We start from the raw sequence: 18608 nt of genomic DNA on the forward strand, positions 1-18608 counted from the left end.
CTATCAAGGAAAAAAAGGGAGAGGAGAAGGACCCAGCAGGGGATCCAAGCTAGTCTGGAGGCGGGAGTGATGCTTCCCCAGGCAAGTGACTTTGTCATGAAGGACCAGTAGGAAGTGATGTGGCAGTTCCCCTCCTAACAGTTTGCTCCACTGCCATCGGACAATAGCAAATGTGACGAGGGTCCAACAGCTTGGAAGAGAGGACGTGGTCGACACAAAAAGGCAAAATAAATCCTAAATCTCCAAGGAACCTTTATTTTACTTCATATCGAACTGAAAGAGCAATAAAATAAAAGTATTTTCAATTCATAAAACACGTTTACAGCGATTGCACTGACCAAAAGAGAGAAAAGTGAAATCCCTGAGGAATTGTGAACAATAAATAAAATACCTAAAAATTAGAATGTTCTGAGCTTAAAGGAAATGTCCTGAGCCTGCTCAGTTTGGGGAAGTCAATGGCCCTTTGCAAACTTCAGTTTCTCAAAAGGATATCCAATTGATGCAAGCTTCCTGTCATGAGGAGAAGCTGCCACTTTCAGTAACACCTTAAAGGGTGGGACATAATCAATCTTGTTTCAATCAATTTGTGCACAGTTCTGAGAAAGCTACTGCATAGAGCAGGAGAAGAAAATATGTGTTACAAGGCCAGCAACATACTGAATAAGTACCAGTGCTAGTTTAATTTGTCATTAACTAAAATGTACCATTTTCTCATGGCGTGTGGATATTACACAAAAGGGACATTGTCTCCCTGCTGTTTGTGGGTAACAAAAAGAAAGACTCAAATACCTGCAAAAGGGTAAGACTGACACTTTAAAAAGTTCTAGGAGCTAGCAAGGCAAAGATTCTCTGTGAAGACCCAGGACTGAGGACTGGCTTTGGAGCTCTCGAATTCTCTTTAGGAATTGAGGTCCAAATACCCTATTGCACTGACTCTAGGATGTACTTCCTCCCGCCCCCCCCCCCCCCCCGCCTCAGTTTAGCAAGTCAAATTTAAATGGGCTTAACCCTTAACTGTCCCAATTTTCACCCCTTTATGAGTAATTCTGCCCCCACTGAGAATGTCAACTCCCTCACCTAACTTGCTCAGTGGTGTGTAAAATAATGGCCATGCTTTATAATCAGTGGCTTCTTAGATTAAATTAAATATGGTGCTCTAGAAGTTCAGGACACACAGGGACTCCCATAAAAATAAATCTGACATTTAAACCCTGGTTATTTTCCCAACTGGAAAGACGCCGGCAAAAAACATTCGGCATCTGAAATTTCAACACAAGCACCAATGGCCTGAGGAAGGATCAGGCAGAATGGTAATGTGAGGTGAGCTTACACTCCAGTTTGGATTCTGTCCCTAATCCATAAGGAAATTGATTTCACACTTCTGGGCCCCATTTCCTCATCTGTAAAATGGGAAAGTATAATTAGATGGCCTCCAAGTCTTCCAGCCAAAAAGGAAGGTGATTTGAAATGGTGCACCACCGAGGGCACGTGCTGCTGTGAACATTCTACAGCCAAGCTGTCCCCGGAGCCACAGAAGCCCCTCCAGGTTCATGGCTCATACCCCTCTGCAGCCACCTCTGCCCCCCCCCCCCCCACAACAAGAGTCAGGGCTCCAAATCCAGAGACCTAGGAGCTAACACAATTCACTCACAACGTTAGTAACCGCCTAGGAAAGAATGATTCTTCAGTCTGGGGCAATTTGTAAACTTCTTCTAAGAATTTCAGAACTTAACTAGCCTAAGTCGATCTAAATGTCTACCATGAATTTAAAATACAAAAAAAATTACAGCAAGGTTTCACTTGGAAGTTTCACGACTGAGACAGTTTGGCTAAGGATTCTGCTGTTCTGAGTGCCTCCTCCCATGCTGTAGAAGCACCGGCCCGAAAAAGGTTTGTTTTCTGAAAGAAAATAACAAAGAAATTTCATCTGAATGAACCATTCACATCAGCTCCTCACTCCTCCCCTTGCCATATCATTCAATGAGAATAAGTATGCTTAGAAAAAAAGAAAAAAGAAAGAATAAGTATGCTTGGCCAAAGAGAGCACACAGTGAGGAATAAGTGTTTTAAAGGGATGAAAAAATGGACTGTGTTGACAACAGCATTGCTTTATGCAAATAATACACATATTTATATTTTTGATGCTCAGAAGTTATAATCTGTCCCTAAACATGTCAGAATTAAAAACAAGCATAGCAGCTACATCCACAATGCCAAACAAACCACAAATTCCTACGCCTTCCTATTTAAATTCCTACATATTCCTATTTCATTTCCAAAGGCTCAAACTACTTTAAATGTCATGATACATTGCTTAGCTAAGTTATTAACTAAGATAGACTTCTTTCTGTAAAATTCTCTTCAACTCCGTCAATGATACATGTGTATGTTGAGTCCTGTTCCCTGAGCTTCCACATACTAATGAACCCCGTGAAATGACAGAGCTCACGTGTGTTGGCATTAGCATCTTGCACTGAAGCAACAGGTTCTTGAACTCAGAGGAACTAGAGTTGCTGGGTCAAAGGTTACTATTAAGCAACTAGAATGTGTGCTTTATGCAAATAAGGGAGGGTGGGAAAGGAGGAGGTTAAAATAAAACTCAAACTCTCGGAGCTGCCAGTGGCCTACCTGCAGCCATCACCTCCATGGTGTTGTTCCAGAGGGCAGATTTCGCCTTGGAGTCCCAAGTCACTGATTCCCCATGTCCCTTTCTACCTCTAATATGGGCCGTGCCTCTTTTCATGAGAAAAAGGGAGCCTTATGAAATGAAGAAATGATGACCAGTTGTAGAGACTCCAATTTGTTTGCAGGTCAGAAAGTTATGTACAGTTAGCGGCTGAGGTATTTTAGGTCTTCCATTTCCATTATCTTTCACAGCAAAGTTGCTTAGATATTAAACACATTTATTAAGCAATTTAAGGACTTATGTTTAAATATAAACACACACTGGCTGATCATTTCTACCCAATCAAAACAACATGGCTTCCATCCCATGTAGCTAATGGGCTACAAGTCACAAAGTGGGTGTTTCTGGAGGACTGAAGACAAGCAGTGTTTGATGTGCTCACTTGAAGAACTTTTCAGTGTTATAGAGCACTGAAGGAAAGCCACCATGGAGCACCATTAAAACCCGTTTGGGGGGGCACCTAGATGGCTCAATCGGTCAAGCATCGACTTTGGCTCAGGTCATGATCTCATGGTTGGTGAGTTTGAGCCTCACATTGGGCTCTGCGCTGTCAGCACAGAGCCTGCTTGGGATTCTAACTCTCCCTCTCACTCTCTGCCTCTCCCCCATCATTCTCTCTCTCAAAAATAAATAAACATTAAGAAATAAAACTTGTTTTGTTTCCTAAGTGGCAGTAACAGCAAACCAGGAAGGGTGGGAGAGAGGCTGGCACAGTTCCTGAATCCGTCCCCACTCCTGTCACCCCTGGGAACATCAGGAATGTGCAAAAGGATCAACTCTTCAAAACTGTCTTTTATTAAAGAAGTAACAAAGTTTCACTGTAGGCAAACTGGAAAACATAAGTAAACAAAAAGAAAAACTACTACTTGCTTGGGAATGTATCCTTTCAGAAGCTTTTTCTTTGCTCATCTATACGGATATTGTCATGCCCCAAGACACACCCGTTTGGGTTAAAACATTTATACTTTATAGAGTTCCGTTTAGTATTGCTGTTTTGGACTCGGAGGCATTCACTCACATATGTGAAGGCAAAGATGGACCTGGGGCACGTTGCAAGCACCTGAGAGTCAGAGACAAGCACCATCTCATAGTTTTGCTCTAGGAATCCCTGGGGTTTGCTAGCTTGGAGTAGTAATGATCTGATACCAGATGACCCCTCCAACGCCCTTTGTGTGATAGGGGAGTGTGACAGTGTTTGCCTCCTTGTCACTGACTTCTTTTTACTTGAGTTTTCCCCTTTGGGGGATAGGGGAGTACACGAAAGGCTAAATTAGACAGTGAGGATCATGGGCATTGTGTGAGCGTTGTGTGTGCGCTGTGTTATAAGTGCGGGTGCGTTGTAGCCACAAAGAGCTTAACTAGAGCAGAAAATGAGTTGCAGAATAATTAACGAAGGAAAAATCTCCTCATTCAAGTAGGTATGGCGTGGGCTCTAGTCCCCTTGCAATTGTGGGACCCAGAGAGGCCATCCCGCAGGATCACGTGCATCCACGGCACGGGTCAGCCTGAGGCAAGGTCTTGCTGCCTGCAGTGGTGTCGTAAAGAAGCTTCAGAGACTTCAAAAACACAATCAATAGTCTAAATGCAACTTGAAAATTATGTGAAAATGAAAGGTTCTTACCACTGATATTACTGATAGATCAGACTGTAGTTATCAACCAAAGAATAATCAGGGTTATCTGCAAAGGGCAGAACAGAGCAACATTAAGCTAATACTGCTTCGTGGTAAGATTCTTAGCCCTTTTCAAATCAAGACATTCCACTTAAAGATTCTACTGACTGCCCTTCTGTAAAAAGAAAACATATCCGGCGACGAAACCTACCCATGAAAGTCAAGACTACACACAGAAGATTCACGCATACATTCTGGAAATCACTACCACGATTTCATTGCCCTTTCTCATCCATGTGCAGATAGCGGCACCTAGAGTAAAGCCATCTTCAAGGTTTAGCTTAGATTTCAAGCTAAGACATAGACAAAAATCAGTCCCACATTATCAGGTGGTAATTGTTTTATAAAAATAAAATAACAGGAACACCTAGGTGGCTCAGTCAAGCATACAACTTTGCCTCAGGTCATGATCTCCCAGTTCATGAGTTTGAAACCTACATCGGGCTCTCTGCTCTAAGCGCAGAGCCTGCTTCAGATCCTCTGTCTCCCTCTCTCTCTCTGCATCTCCCCCACTCACACTCTCTCTCTCATTCTCAAAAATAAATAAACATTTAAAGTAAAATAACTTAAATCCTTATATTTTTCAAAAATATTATTATAATTTCAGGTCTTAAACTTCTTTTCAGTCACTGAAGTTTTAGTAAACCATGATATGCAACATAGGTTCCCTCTTCCCTTGAACATAGGTAAGTACACCTTTCTTTTACTCAAAAAAATAGATATTTGTTGAGCACCTTCTATGTGCTCAGGACTGTGTTAAGTGCTATGAGTGATACAGGAGAAAACCAATTATCCACCTTCAAGGATCTTATAATTATCCAAGGAATAAAGCTAACAACAATAACAACAAAAAAGCTAAAATGTGTGGTTGTCCTAGAGGTATCATAGGAGTTCTGATAGGATTTAAAAAGAGACCAAGTCATGAGTGACAGACCCAGTTATGGCCAGTATGCAGATATATACTATTAGGTTATGTGTTTCTAGACATAACTTCTATCAGTTACGTTTCTGTGTAATCCAAAGGAAACTATACTTTGCTTCTCTTATGGTCCAAGTTGAAATAATCTCTTAGGTAAGACTGCCTTATAATAAGTTTCTTTTGGTACTCCAGGAACTGAATTCTCTTTGACAGGCAATAAAGTAGACCCCTAATTACCAAAGTCTACTCTTTGACAAACAGTATTAATTCAAGATCCTGATACAGGCTCGTTCTCTTGAGAATTTATTTCTATTTATTCCCTTCTTTCCCTTTATTTCAACATTCCAGCTACTCAACCTTAAAGAGAACCTGACATGAGTATTTTGAAAGGTCTTTCTTGACATCGTACCTGGTAAACTTTTAGGAACTGGGAGAGGTCCTCTCCTGTAAGAGATGAAAACCAAAGTCTTTCAGATAAGTTCTCATTAGTTTGTAATTTTTGTCTTCACGCCCCAATCATACTGCACGCTAATCAGATCTGGTTTCTGTTCTGAAGAGTCAAGAAAAGTTCAGATGAAGCAAAAGCCGGGCAACACTGACGTACCGGAATCTAGGCTGCCGGCATTCTATTATGCTGGTGAGCAGGACAGCAGGATGCACAGGACTCAGGAAGCCCAGAGCCCTGTCCCAGCACCCCAAACAGGCAGGAGGAAAGTCTCTACTGTGGAGCATGTGGTTTCCTGACCTCCTGGTCCCTCAACATCTCCACACGTAAGATGGGGAATCCAAGCAATTCCCACCTCACTGCGAGGATTAAATGAGCTCATTCACATGACCTGTTCTGAATGGCACCTGGTGTTCTTAAATACTGATGATGACCATCCAATCCTCCCTCAAATACTCCCTTCTCTTTAAAAACTGGAATGGAAATTCAACAGCCTAGATTTCAAGTTGACTGTGCGGGAAACAGAAGTTTCTTTTCTCTCAGATAAAGCAGGGGTGGCAAACTCTTTCTGCAAAGGGACAGTAAATGACGTAGGCTCTGCTGGCCACTAAGGCAGCTCTGTCACAACTCTGCCAACTCTAATGCAAAAGTAGCCACAGAAAAAATGTAAATGGATGAGCATGATCAGGTCCCAATAAAACTTTATATGAACACTGACACATGAACTTCATATCATTTCCATGTGTCACAAAATAGTATCCTTTTCTTCTTTTTTCAGCCAGTTATAAAAACCATTCTTTACTCTTGGGCCCTACCAAAACAGGTAGGTCAGTTGACTCACAGGGGGCCAGAGTTCTGCTTTCTACAAGCTCTACGAAAAGTATAGGATTCATGCGTGAATCATAATAATCACACTCAAGCATAATATGGTCCTCCTTAAACTATGACTGGTAAAATCCACTTAACATTTGTCCTAAAAATGCTACTTCTACTCCTGAAATCGTTGTTTCACTATATGCTAACTAATTTGGATGTAAATTTTAAAAAAATAAAAAATAAAATTAAAAAAAAATGCTACTTCTCCAAATCTAGCAACCTCACTTAAGCAAATGCAGGGGTAGATGTGTTCCAATATCTCTTAGAACACTAATGATAACAACATTTATTAAAAGTATTTTTCTTCGGGGAGCCTGGGTGGCTCAGTCAGTTAACTGTCCAGCTTCGGCTCAGGTCATGATGTCACAGTTTGTGAGTTTGAGCCCTACATCGGGCTCTGTGCTGACAACTCAGAGCCTGGAGCCTGCTTTGAATTCTGTGGCTCCTTCTCTCTCTGCCCTTCCCCTGCTCACATTCTGTGTGTGTGTGTCTCTCTCTCTCTCTCAAAAATAAATAAACGTTAAAAAAAATGTTTTAAGTATTTTTCTTTATGTGAAAGGTACGTGGTTATTACCTTGGTAAGTTGGGCCCTGGAGCCTTTCCCTGTGGGGCTGTATTCTTCTGGGGGCAGTAGAAATTCTCATACACAATGGGTGCTAAGGAAATTAAGAAACAAAATATTAAGATGCTGGTGTCTCCCATTCTCAATGACATGTGCACAAAAGACTAGCAGAATTGCTTAAATAAATGCCCCGCCCCACCACTCCATTCACCTGGTGGAGTCTGTCCAGTTTTTTGTTGGTTCACAAAGTACTCAATGTCCTTCTCAATGCTGCATGCCTCTAAGCTCTTACGGACTTCTTCATACATCTGACAGAAAGAAGACAAATCAAGCATAGAGGTATGTCTGTGAATAGTTGTGACACAGCTTATTAAAACAGGTTTGATGAATGGCTGGCTCTTCCAAATTTTGTTTTGAAAAGAAAAAGAGACATTCCTAAGTCCCAAACTCATATAAAGGGATTTCTCCGGTGCATATCTGCTATTAAAATTGTTTTAAAGACGACAAGAAATGTTATCTCTGTGACTGCATAAAAACCTTCACAGAAAGATTTGTCTTTAACACTGACGGGACAAAGAAAATAGATACCAAGACCAAAGCCACACACAAAACGCAAAGATGAATTAACTTGGAAAAAAGCTCTTCTAGTCAATTCTACAGGTTTTCTAGGTGTTTGATTTTTCTCCTAAAGTGAATGTCCCATCCAAGTGAGGGTGGCTATTTCTTAGCAAAGAAGGTTGTGATAATTTGATTCTAATCCCTCTTGAGGTCTGGAAACCCCATGAGGGTTGCTGTGCACAACTTAAACCCGGATGTTGGCTGTGGGAATGCCGCTGAAGTAAATCTTGAGCCCTGGCATGATCATTAGCCCGGGCATGGGTCAGTCTCCTAGTGCTTGGTGGTGCCCTGGAGTGACCCTTTGCTATGACATCTCTGTCTTCCATAAACTAAACTACATTTGGGTCTCCGTTTTCTGCTCTCCTGCCCTGTGAATTCCTTAAAGAGAAAGTCATGGTGGTAAAGCAGATTAGGAGTTAGGCAGTTAGGTGTTTATTTGGGTCTTTCTATCAGCTCACTGTGTGGCCTCGCGCAAGTCACCATACCTCTCTGGGCCTCAAATGAGGAGGGTGCACTAATAAATGCCTATGGTTCCTCCCACTCTCATGAATCCTCCATGGATGCTTCTGACTTACCTCATCACTTGTGACACATTGTTGTGACAGCTGATTCATGTGTAACCACAACGCATTCCGAAAGAAGTTTATTCGTTCACATTCTTGAGCTTCGAACATCTGCGGAAACATAACTACATGTCCGTACATATACAGAGAAGGGAGACATTTGTCTAGACTGGCTATGACTTAAGAAACAGTATCAACCCTCATTATCTGTAAGCTTATTGTCCCATTTAGGATATTCCCTGCTACCGAGGAAACTCATAAACTCTTACCGCAGGCAAAGAATGCAAATAGTATTCTAATATGGTATTGACACAAACAGGATTGGATATAGTTCTGAAGGTAAGAGGTAATGATGAGCCCAGATGCCAAGGGTCTAACCTGAATTCCAGCTAACATTTCCGACTGCCTGGTGGGCATCTCCACGTGGGCAGCTTGCCAGAGCCTCACATTGAAATTCCCCTATGACTGAATATCGGCAAGATGATTATAATCACTGAAGTTCACGAGAACGTGGGGGAACCTGCACTTGTCCTCCAACTCTGTTTATGTTTGAAGGTTTCTTTAACTAAAAAAGTTTTTTAAGAAGTCACTTCCTGAACAATAGCTTCTTGGACATAAGCAAGTATCAACTTTAGGAAAATCAAGCTATTATTCTATAAAGGGGATGCTATTCAACGGTGGATGTTATATATTAATGTACTTTTTAAAGGTTGAATATAACACTATTACATTTTAAAACTTTTTATCATGTAGAACTTCAAACACAGATAAGAACAGAGAAAATAGTATAATGAATGCACATGGACCCTTCACCAGCTTGAACATGTATCAATTCACAACCAATTCTGTTTTATTATATCCCTACCAACTCATCTACTCCCTAGGATATTTTGAAGTAAATACATTATTTTAATTGGAAACCTTTCAGTATTTAGTATTTAGCATACTTGGTATATATGTAGTGTTTATTATATTTTGTATTTATGTAGCATATAAACAGTAGATTTTATGTGATTTTTCTTATAGAATACTTCGCATGGACAGAATCATAGAGAGCAATATAATGAATACATACCTATTGACCACCTCGCTTGGTCAACAAGTTTGGCCATATTTGCCTCAGATTCTGTTTAAGCCCCTTGTGTGCTTTCTCCAAACTCGATCCCCTTCTTCCTTCCCCACAGATAACCATTCTCCTAAACTTTATCATTCCTGTGTAGGCTTTTCTAATATTTGTGTGTCTATAAAATGCATATGATACTGCTCTGCACGTTTTTATACCTTAAAAAGGGGGACTTATTCTAGGTTTTTCCATGAGAGTGTGGAGTCACAGAGGTAAAGCAGAAAAGAGTGTTTTAGGAAGGGGATAGTGACCCACAGTGTTAGACAGTAGACACAAGCCAAATAAGATCAGGAACTGCAAAGGCCTGCTGGACCTCACACCACAAAGATGTCTGGTTCCTCAGCGAGCAGCAGCAGGGGTGACAAACCCCAGATGCAGCAGGCTGGGACAGGCAGGGGCAATGAGCATGTGAAGACAACTCCTTCAGGAAGCCTGGCTGTGAAGAGAGGAGAGGGCAGCAGACAGGAAGCAACAGCCAGTACCAGTAGGTTCTAACACCAAGAATGAGCTGAGTTGTCCAAACAATGGTATAAGAAGTTCACACTGAAGGGAGCTTTGCACAGGCATGAGGGAAAGACAGCTGGACGATGGGATCTTGAGCCCAGATGGCGGGATAGGATCTTGATAAGGCAGGGGCAGCCCCTTTTCAACTAACAGGAGAAAAGGAGGGGAGGGGGTTGTGGATCAGTGATTCTCAGGCTTGAATTTGAGTAAGAAGCACCAGGGGACTTATAAACAGTACTGCACCTATTCCAACAGTTTCTGTTCAGTAGGTCCAGAGTTGGTCTGAGAATTTGCATCTCTATCAAATTCCCAGATGATACTGATGCTACAGGTCCTGGGATTTCACTTTGAGAACCACTGGTAAGAAAAACTATAGACAGGCTAAAAGAAACTTGAGGAAGTTTCCAAGTTATGTCTTTATTTTCTCCAGGAAATTGTAAGTGAGGTCACATGCTAAAAATGAAGCAGGAGGTAATGGTGAAATCAAAGGTGTAAGGAGAGTAAGAACTTCTTTTTTTTTATGTTTATTTATTTTTGAGGGTGTGCCAGCAGGGGAGGGGTAGGGAGAGGGGGCGAAGGATTCAAAATGGGATCTGTACTGACAACAGAGAACCCAATGCCTGGCTCTCAAACCTCGAGCTCATGACCTGAGCTGAAATCAGACGCTCAACCGACTGAGCCACCCAGGTGCCTGAGTGAAAACTTCTAGTTCACCTTCTATCTGCATTCTCCTTATTGGATAGCAAGTTCAGGCAAGGCTCTTGAAAGATAATTATTTAATCACCCATTAACTGATTCAGCTATTTCATATTTGCACTAACCAAACGTTGGAGGAAGTCCTTGAACAGAGTCAGACACAACGCTCAGGACTGGGACGGGGCAGAAAGATGAGGCTTGGAGGAAAACATTCCAGTTCCATCCATCCTATACTTACATTTCTGATTTCTAACTTGGCCTCAAGCAATTCTATGAGAATTGGGGCCCTGTAATAAGGGGGTGGTGCATTTCTGGCAAAGTAGACTCCCCAAATTCTTGGAGGAAGACCCATCCCCTCCTGAGCAGCCACCAGTTCTGGTACCTCACAGGCCTTGATGTGCTCGATCTGCCAGTCTTCGCGGACTTTGTCCAGAGTGTTGATGTGCATCATGTACGCCTTGTCTGCAGTGGAGGGGAAGGGCCTGGGTTCAGAAACCAGGCAGGAGCAGGTGCGCAGACCCACTGCCCAGCTCACCCTGGATGACAAACGACACTCGCCAGAGTCACACTGAGCTCACAAGACCCCATGGAGCTCTGAACAGTGGGAGGCCATATCCATCTCTCTCTCTCACAATATATTTGTGAAATAAGCACTTTCTTTTTAGACATTAAACCAAGCCAAGTAAGAAATGTTTCAAGGGGAAGAAAAAAAAAAGGAAATGCTTCAAGGAAGGAGAACAAAGGCTGACAGGAACTTCAGCCAGAGTCCTCTTGAGCTAATTCAACCTCAATAGCTTCCACCCATTTCCATTTTCAGGAAGATTAGACAGTGAGAGGTGCAGAGAACTACCAAGTGACTTTGGTTTTGGGTTTAGAGACTTCTTAAATGACCATGATCACAAGAGGCTTGGCTCCTGCAGAATACTCTGGGATCAGAAGGCTTTGCAAACACCTGGCTTGGATCTCAGGTTTCAGCCATGACAAGGCCTTGCAACTTGGCTGTTTCCTTCATAGCAGATAAGAGTTATCAGGGCTGAAACGGGCTTTTAAGACAGATGTTCCTAATAAATCAGAATGAGTACCTGCTTACAAAGCAGCTGTCACATGACCTCCACCCCCCCCCCGCACCCCCCCCACCACCATTTAATTACAAGTAGGGCTCTAGCAGGCAGTGGCCAGAAACAGCTGTCTCACTTTCCCAGGTTCTGATATACCTTGTCTCCCTCCCTGTCCTCCCTTTCTCCCTTCTTCCCTCCTGCTTTCTGGTTAATCCCACTGTCTGTCCATACATTCTTGTATGATATATAAAAATAACCTTTCCCGACAGATTCAGCATAATGTCAGCCCCCTCCCCACAAGCCTCCCCCATCCCTGGGAGCAGCCCCCTCACCTGAGTCTTCGACTGCAGTCTTCGAAGTTGCCAGTTTCACGAAAAGCTGTGAGGACACATAAAGAACAAGAGATGGGGAATGCTGGGTAGAGCTCCCACAGGCAAAACAGGTTTGAAAGCAATGGCTGTGAAGAGACCCGTGTTCCACATCTTACCTGTGTTTCTCTCAGCAAACCGTTCAACTTGCCCTCTAATCTTAGCACCACAGGGAAACGGCCATCAAACATCTTGCCCCATGGTATCCTAAAGACATAACCCCTGCCCTCTGGTTGCTGACAGTCTTCTACCAGATTACATAAAATTGATAATGTGCCCAAGCCTGAGGTGGCCTGGCTCCAAAGAATACTTCAGTCTTGAAGAAAGATGAAAAAACCAAAACCCTCTCCCCTACTTCTTATCACCCTGTTCCCTTCCCCCACGGCCACGCTTCTCCAGCTCCTCCCGAACCCCAAAACTGTGACAAGGGACTTTCTGGGCCAGAGGATCCTGACAGCCCAAAAGCAAGATATTGCCAGGGACTTAGGATGCACATCCATTTTTCATTAAGATTAGTAATTGGCTTTAGTTTCAAATACATAAAGCTCAGATTTTTCAGGCTGTCGGCTCTCCCAGGTACCTTTTCTTGCTGCTTCGGGTTCACCACATTGGCGCTCCGGTGGACAGCCTGCTCTGCTTCGTCTTTGTCCCGGCATTTCTGCACATAGGTCTTCTTTGCCTTTGTTGTTATGTGCCAAAAGAGGACCAAAACAGGTGAGCGGAACGTGAGCCTGCAAAGCAGCAGCCCAAGCCCGCCGAGCCCAGCAAAGGACAGGGCGCTCTGGTCAGTGCCGTGATCACCGCCAGACGGTGGGCACCCTGGCAGCAAAGGCTCCTTCTTATCTATTTGTGGAAGGGCTCTTTAGCCCTTTTCCAAACTACGCATGTGGTGGCAGCCTGATCAAGGAAGTAATAACTCCAATTCGGCAAACACAAAGTATGTGGGCTTTAAAAACTGGAACAAAAGATGGGATTTGAAATAGGCAAAATCAAAATATGTATATAACTGTAAGGTGTATAATCTAGGGGGACCTGGGTGGCTCTGTCGGTTAAGCGGCTGACTTCAGCTCAGGTCATCGTTTCATGGTCCATGAGTTCGAGCCCCGTGCTGACACTCCAGAGCCTCAAGCCTGCTTCAGATCCTGTGTCTCCCTCTCTTGCTGCCCCTCCCCCGCTCACGTTCTGGTTTTCTCTGTCTCTCAAAAATGAATGAACATTAAAAAACAATTTTAAAAAAAGATGTGTAATCTAACGTTTATGTAACATAACCCTCAGAACTTAGATGCCAGCACTTGACCATAGTAATTGTAATTATGCCTCAATATTCTAATGCATCCACCATAGCAGGTGACAAGGGCACGGATCCCATCAATTCTGTCACTCAAGCATAGCCATGTTCCTTTTTGATTTAAAAAAATCTGTTTGAGCTAGTTTATTTTTTTATTTTTATTTTTAAAGTTTATTTTGAGAGAGGGAACATGCACGGGAGTCGGAGAGGAGCAGAGAGAGAGAGAGAGGGAGAGAATCCGAAGCAGGCTCCACACCAGCAGCGCAGAGCCAATGTGGGGCTCAAACTCATGAACTGTGAGATCATGACCTGAGCCGAAACCAAAGGTCAGACACTTAACCGAGCCACCTCGGTGCCCCTGTTTTAACTAGTTTAAAAGTAGACCCTGGTCTATCCTGTGCTGTCATCACTACCATTAGTATGAAAACAGTTCTCAACTATATAGTTAGCAAATCAAATAATTTTCTGTTTCACCTACTGAAGCAAAGACTTAACTTACTCAAACAAAGCAAAGCTGTGAGTCAGCTAATAAATAAGAATGTTGTTCCCCCCCAAAACTGCTTCACCAAGAATGAAGACTCCTTTGCAGAGATGGTTTGTGCAATTCTCGGCATCCTCTGCAATTCAGTTGAGGTTAACCTTTCAGCAAACAACCATACAATTCTCTATATATGCTACACACACATAGAAGTTTCATAATTTTTCATAATTGTAAGCACATAAGATATTCATGCAGCAAATTCCTTTTGTAACAGTATGTGATAGACATTTTTCTATGTCAAGCATGATCCCTGTAGCTGAACATTTTTTTTTTATGTTTATTTTTGAGAGAGACACAGAGAGTGAGCAGGGGAGGGACAGAGAAGAGAGGGAGACACAGAATCCGAAGCAGGTTCCAGGCTCTGAGCTGTCAGCACAGAGCCCGATGTGAGGCTCGAACCCACGAACTGTGAGATCATGACCTGAGTTGAAGTTGGACGCTTAACCGATTGAGCCACCTAGGCGCCCCTGTAGCTGAACATTTTAAAGGTTGTAAACACACACACACACACACACGCCATAATTTTAACTATCTCTCTATCAGTGGACACTTGTTTCCCATTTTTTATAACATAAAAATATTCTGATTTTGTTTTGGGTAGTATGAATTTATTTATATGGGTCAAATTCCTAGAAGTGTAATTGTTTGGTAAAAGAATATGTATATGTGCAACTTCCTTCCAAAATGACCACACCAACTGGTACTCCCACCAGCAGTATATGGAGTAAATTTCCTCACTTTCACCAACACCAAGCTTGAACAATATGCCTGACCTTTTCTAATATTAGAGGAGAAAATGTCAGCATAAAGTTGTGTTATTTGCATTTATTTCATGACCACTAAGGTGGTATGTCCTTTCTACTTCATGTCTTTTACCTGCTTTCCTATTGGAGCATTCCATATTTTCATTGAGTTTTTTTCCATTGTTTTTTTTTTAATGTTTATTTTATTTTTGAGAGAGAGACAGAGGGTGAGTGGGGGAGGGGCAGAGAGAGAGGGAGACACAGAATCTGAAGCAGACTCCAGGCTCTGAGCTGTCAACACAGAGCCGGATGCAGGGCTCGAACCCATGAACCAGGAGATCATGACCTGCGCTGAAGTTGGATGCTCAACTGACTGAGCCACCCAGGCACCCCTTTTTCCATTGGTTTTTAAGAGCTCAGTCTATATTAGGAACACTAACTGGCTATCAGTTATGTAAGTTACAAATATTTTCCCCCATTTGTTATCTCTCTTTAAGCCATGTATAAGGTATTTTTTCTTTTGCTCTAAAGTAGTCTTAAATTTTAATGCTGTCAGTTATCAATCTTTCTCTACCCTACTTTATTTTTTAATATGGCATATTAAATATTTTTTCTCTGTTGCTACATATTCATAAACGTCATATAACTAATATTTCTCCATTTTTTAGTCACTAAATAATTTACAATTTTCATTATTTTAAGAGTGAATAAGTTCATGCCTTTGCTTTTCTTTTTTGGGATGATTTCCTAAAGATAGAGTCTTAGATTCTTAGTATAAGACTGAGGGGATATGATCACATTTATGGTTCTAAATAATTTTTTAAAGGTTATACATACAAGCTTTTGAAAAGATGGAAAGATGTAATTTTCCCTATTCCTCCACATAAGTACAATTAAAAACTCTGGACACTCTGTATAAAACAAACATAAGACTCTGAAAGGTGGAGAGAAGGCAGACTGGCTAGCAACCCTGGTCTGAGAAGGGTGACCCACAAGTAAGTTCTCTTGGTTTTTTCTTTGCCTCATATGTCACAGACTGAGTGCCAAAGAAGCAGGCAACCAAGAAGTGGCAATGAGCAAAAACAAGAAGTCACAACAAAAACCTGCCCTCTCTAGCCAAAAGACCAGAAAAGGGACAGTCTACCAGGAGAGAAACCTTGAGAAAATAACCATTCTACTGCAGCCAAGCACCACCTAAAAAAACTGTGGCCTGCCCCCCATACATCCAGCAAAGGACAAGCAGGGAGTCTAGACTTCCACTCTCACCAAGCTATAACAGGATGCCCAACTTCCCTGCCAAGATGGTTTCAGAGAAGGACAAATAGGGAACTGGAACCTTCATTCTTACTGGAAGATAACAGCCCTACACATAGTGTCAGTGGAAACCATGTGGGCAACCTGGACTTCTATGACCCCTGCCTGGCAGTCACAAGGTGCCCCCTCTACCTGCTGGGGTGGTGTCAGAGAAGGTCTAGTGGAGGATCAGAACTTTAACCACCTCTCTGTAGTAACACAGCCACACAAACCCTGTGATTTCAGTGGAGGCCAATGGGAGAAACCTGGATTTTTACCCCCATAAAGGAGTAATGAGGCAGGGGACCTCACTGTCCCCTGCTAGAGGTGTCAGAGTAATCCAGCTGAAACAGAATGTTTAAATAAGATCCAGAGTCTTATAACATAATACCTAAAATGTCCAAAACCAAATGACTATCACTAATCATACCAAGAACCAGGAAGATCTGAAACTGAATCAGAAGGCTTTCAATAGATGCCAACATCAAGATGACAGATTGTTAGAATTATCTGACAAAGATTTTAAAGGAGCCATCATAAAAATTCAACAAGCAATTACAAAAACACTTAAATGAGAAAATAGATGGTTTGGGCAAAGAACTAGAAAAGTTCAGCAAACACATAAAAGCTATAAAGAACCAAATGGAAATTTTGGAACTAAATAAACACACTAATGAAAATTAAAAACTCAATGGATGGACTTCAGAATGGAAGAGATAGAAGAAAGAATCAGTGAAGTGGAAAACAGAGCAATAGAAATTACCTAATCTGAAGAACAGAGAGAAAAACAGGCTGAAAAAAATGCATAGATGGGGCACCTGGATGGATCAGTGGGTTAAGTGTCCAACTCTTGATTTCAGCTCAGGTCATAGTCTCACAATTCCTGAGATTGAGCCCTGCATGGGCTCCATGCTGACAACATGGAGCCTGCTTGATATTCTCTCTTGTCCTCTCTCTCTCTGCCCTGCCCTGCTCATGCTCTCACTCCCTCTCTCAAGAAAAATAAATAAACCTCAAAATAAACATATAGAGCCTCATGAACCCTTGGGACCATAACAAAAGATCTAACACATTCATGTCCTTGCAATCCAAGGAAAGGAAGGTGAGCTAAAAAACTACTTGAAGAAATAACAGCTGAAAACTTCCCAAATTTGGCAAAAGATATAAAACTACAGATTCAAGAAGTTGATCATACCCCAAACAAAATAAACCCAAAGAAATCCATGACACTACATATATAGGTGAACTTCTGAAAACTTAAAAAAAAAAAAAGAAAGAAAGAAAGAAAGAAAAGAAAAGAAAGAAAGAAAGAAAGAAAGAAAGAAAGAAAGAAAGAAAGAAAGAAAATATCTTAAAACAGAAATGACACTTTACCTACAAGGAAAAACCTATAACCAGGGAAAACAGCCTTTGACACTGAAGGGGAAATCAAGATATTCTCAGATGAGGAAAAACTAAAAGTATTTGTCAATAGTAGACCATCCTGAAGATGGCTAAACTCTCTAAGCAAAGGAAACTATAAAAGAAGAAACGCTGGAATATCAAGAGAAAAAAAGGACACAGCAAGCGAAAAATGAGTTAATACAATAGTCTTCCTTTTTCTTGAGTTTTCTAAATCATTTTTGATAGTCGAAGCAAAAATTATAATACTAGCATGGCTCTGCAGGCAGATAGAAGAGATAGTTAAGAAACTTGTATTTCACTAGGGTTTTATCTTGAATTGTGAGAAACCTTGTCCCAGATTGCTCAAAACACAGAAAGTCTGGGAACAACCACGTATGGACCAATGCTATTTCTGCAGTTACACTGACATCATTCCCTATTTCTCAGTTGCTTTGGAGGTGCCATGCATCACAGAAAAAAAATGATGCGGAGCAGACTGCATATGTCATCGACATTGGTGACATTTTCTTTTTTAACTGGGTTACCACACACCATGTCACATAGAACATCATGATGATACTTCTGTACAAATATGGAATCATGGATGTTTCAGTAACAGAGTTCACTGTGTCCAGAGTGAACAGATTTAGGAAAGCTAGAGGGAGGGCCCTCGCAATTTGTCTTAGCTCTGTCTTGTTGTGTGTGTGTGTGTGTGTGTGTGTGTGTGTGTGCGCTTAAATAGATTACTTACGGAAGGCTCTTACAGTTTGTAGATCCTAAAACATGAAGGGCTCACTCAGTAAAATAGGTAAGAAACCAAGATTCAAAATAGTCACAGGGGAAAAAGCTAACATCCAACAAGATAAATGGCATGTGATATAGACACTTTTGTGTCTTGGCCTGAGATATTTCAATTGACTTGTAGACTTTCCCAGGTTACCAGAAAGTCACCATCATTTTCTTTCCTCTATCTTGTTTCATCCTCCGTCTTTCCAAGGCTTTAAAAAGCAGGAAAGTCAAACTTCTAAAGGTTGTTTTCCCAAACCACTGCACTAGTCCATAATATTATTGAAGTACTATTTTCAGGAATATGCTCCTACACAGCACAGGATTTCAGAAAATGTCACCATGGCAAAAAAAAAAAAAAAAAAAAAAAAAAGCAATAAACTGAGACTCACATCCATAGTTTTCTTGAACTGTAAGCTCCTTTGTTTATGGGCAGCATCCATTATAAGCTCTGTCTGTGAAGAGAGGACAAGCACTATTAATA

At 41.7% G+C, this 18608-nt stretch overlaps 1 protein-coding gene across 2 annotated transcripts in view; it reads right to left on the bottom strand.

Moving 5' to 3' along the window:
- Window positions 1-232: 232 nt before the first annotated feature.
- Window positions 233-18608, bottom strand: part of PSTPIP2 (proline-serine-threonine phosphatase interacting protein 2) — a 77965-nt gene continuing 59589 nt past the window's right edge. The window contains exons 6-15 of one of the 2 annotated variants that reach the window (XM_027068893.2): window positions 18517-18579; window positions 12671-12769; window positions 12055-12100; window positions 11047-11126; window positions 8354-8452; window positions 7372-7468; window positions 7173-7254; window positions 5687-5721; window positions 4308-4365; window positions 233-1899 (exon numbers count right to left, since the gene is read on the bottom strand). In XM_027068893.2, coding sequence (XP_026924694.1) covers window positions 4316-4365; window positions 5687-5721; window positions 7173-7254; window positions 7372-7468; window positions 8354-8452; window positions 11047-11126; window positions 12055-12100; window positions 12671-12769; window positions 18517-18579 — 651 coding nt within the window. In that variant the 3' untranslated portion in view covers window positions 233-1899; window positions 4308-4315. Of the gene's footprint in view, window positions 1900-4307; window positions 4366-5686; window positions 5722-7172; window positions 7255-7371; window positions 7469-8353; window positions 8453-11046; window positions 11127-12054; window positions 12101-12670; window positions 12770-18516; window positions 18580-18608 lie in introns of those variants that run through there. The other variant, XM_053205534.1, reaches the window with a different exon arrangement.

This window comes from Acinonyx jubatus, chromosome D3 (genome assembly GCF_027475565.1).
Source record: "Acinonyx jubatus isolate Ajub_Pintada_27869175 chromosome D3, VMU_Ajub_asm_v1.0, whole genome shotgun sequence".
Lineage (NCBI taxonomy): Eukaryota > Metazoa > Chordata > Mammalia > Carnivora > Felidae > Acinonyx > Acinonyx jubatus.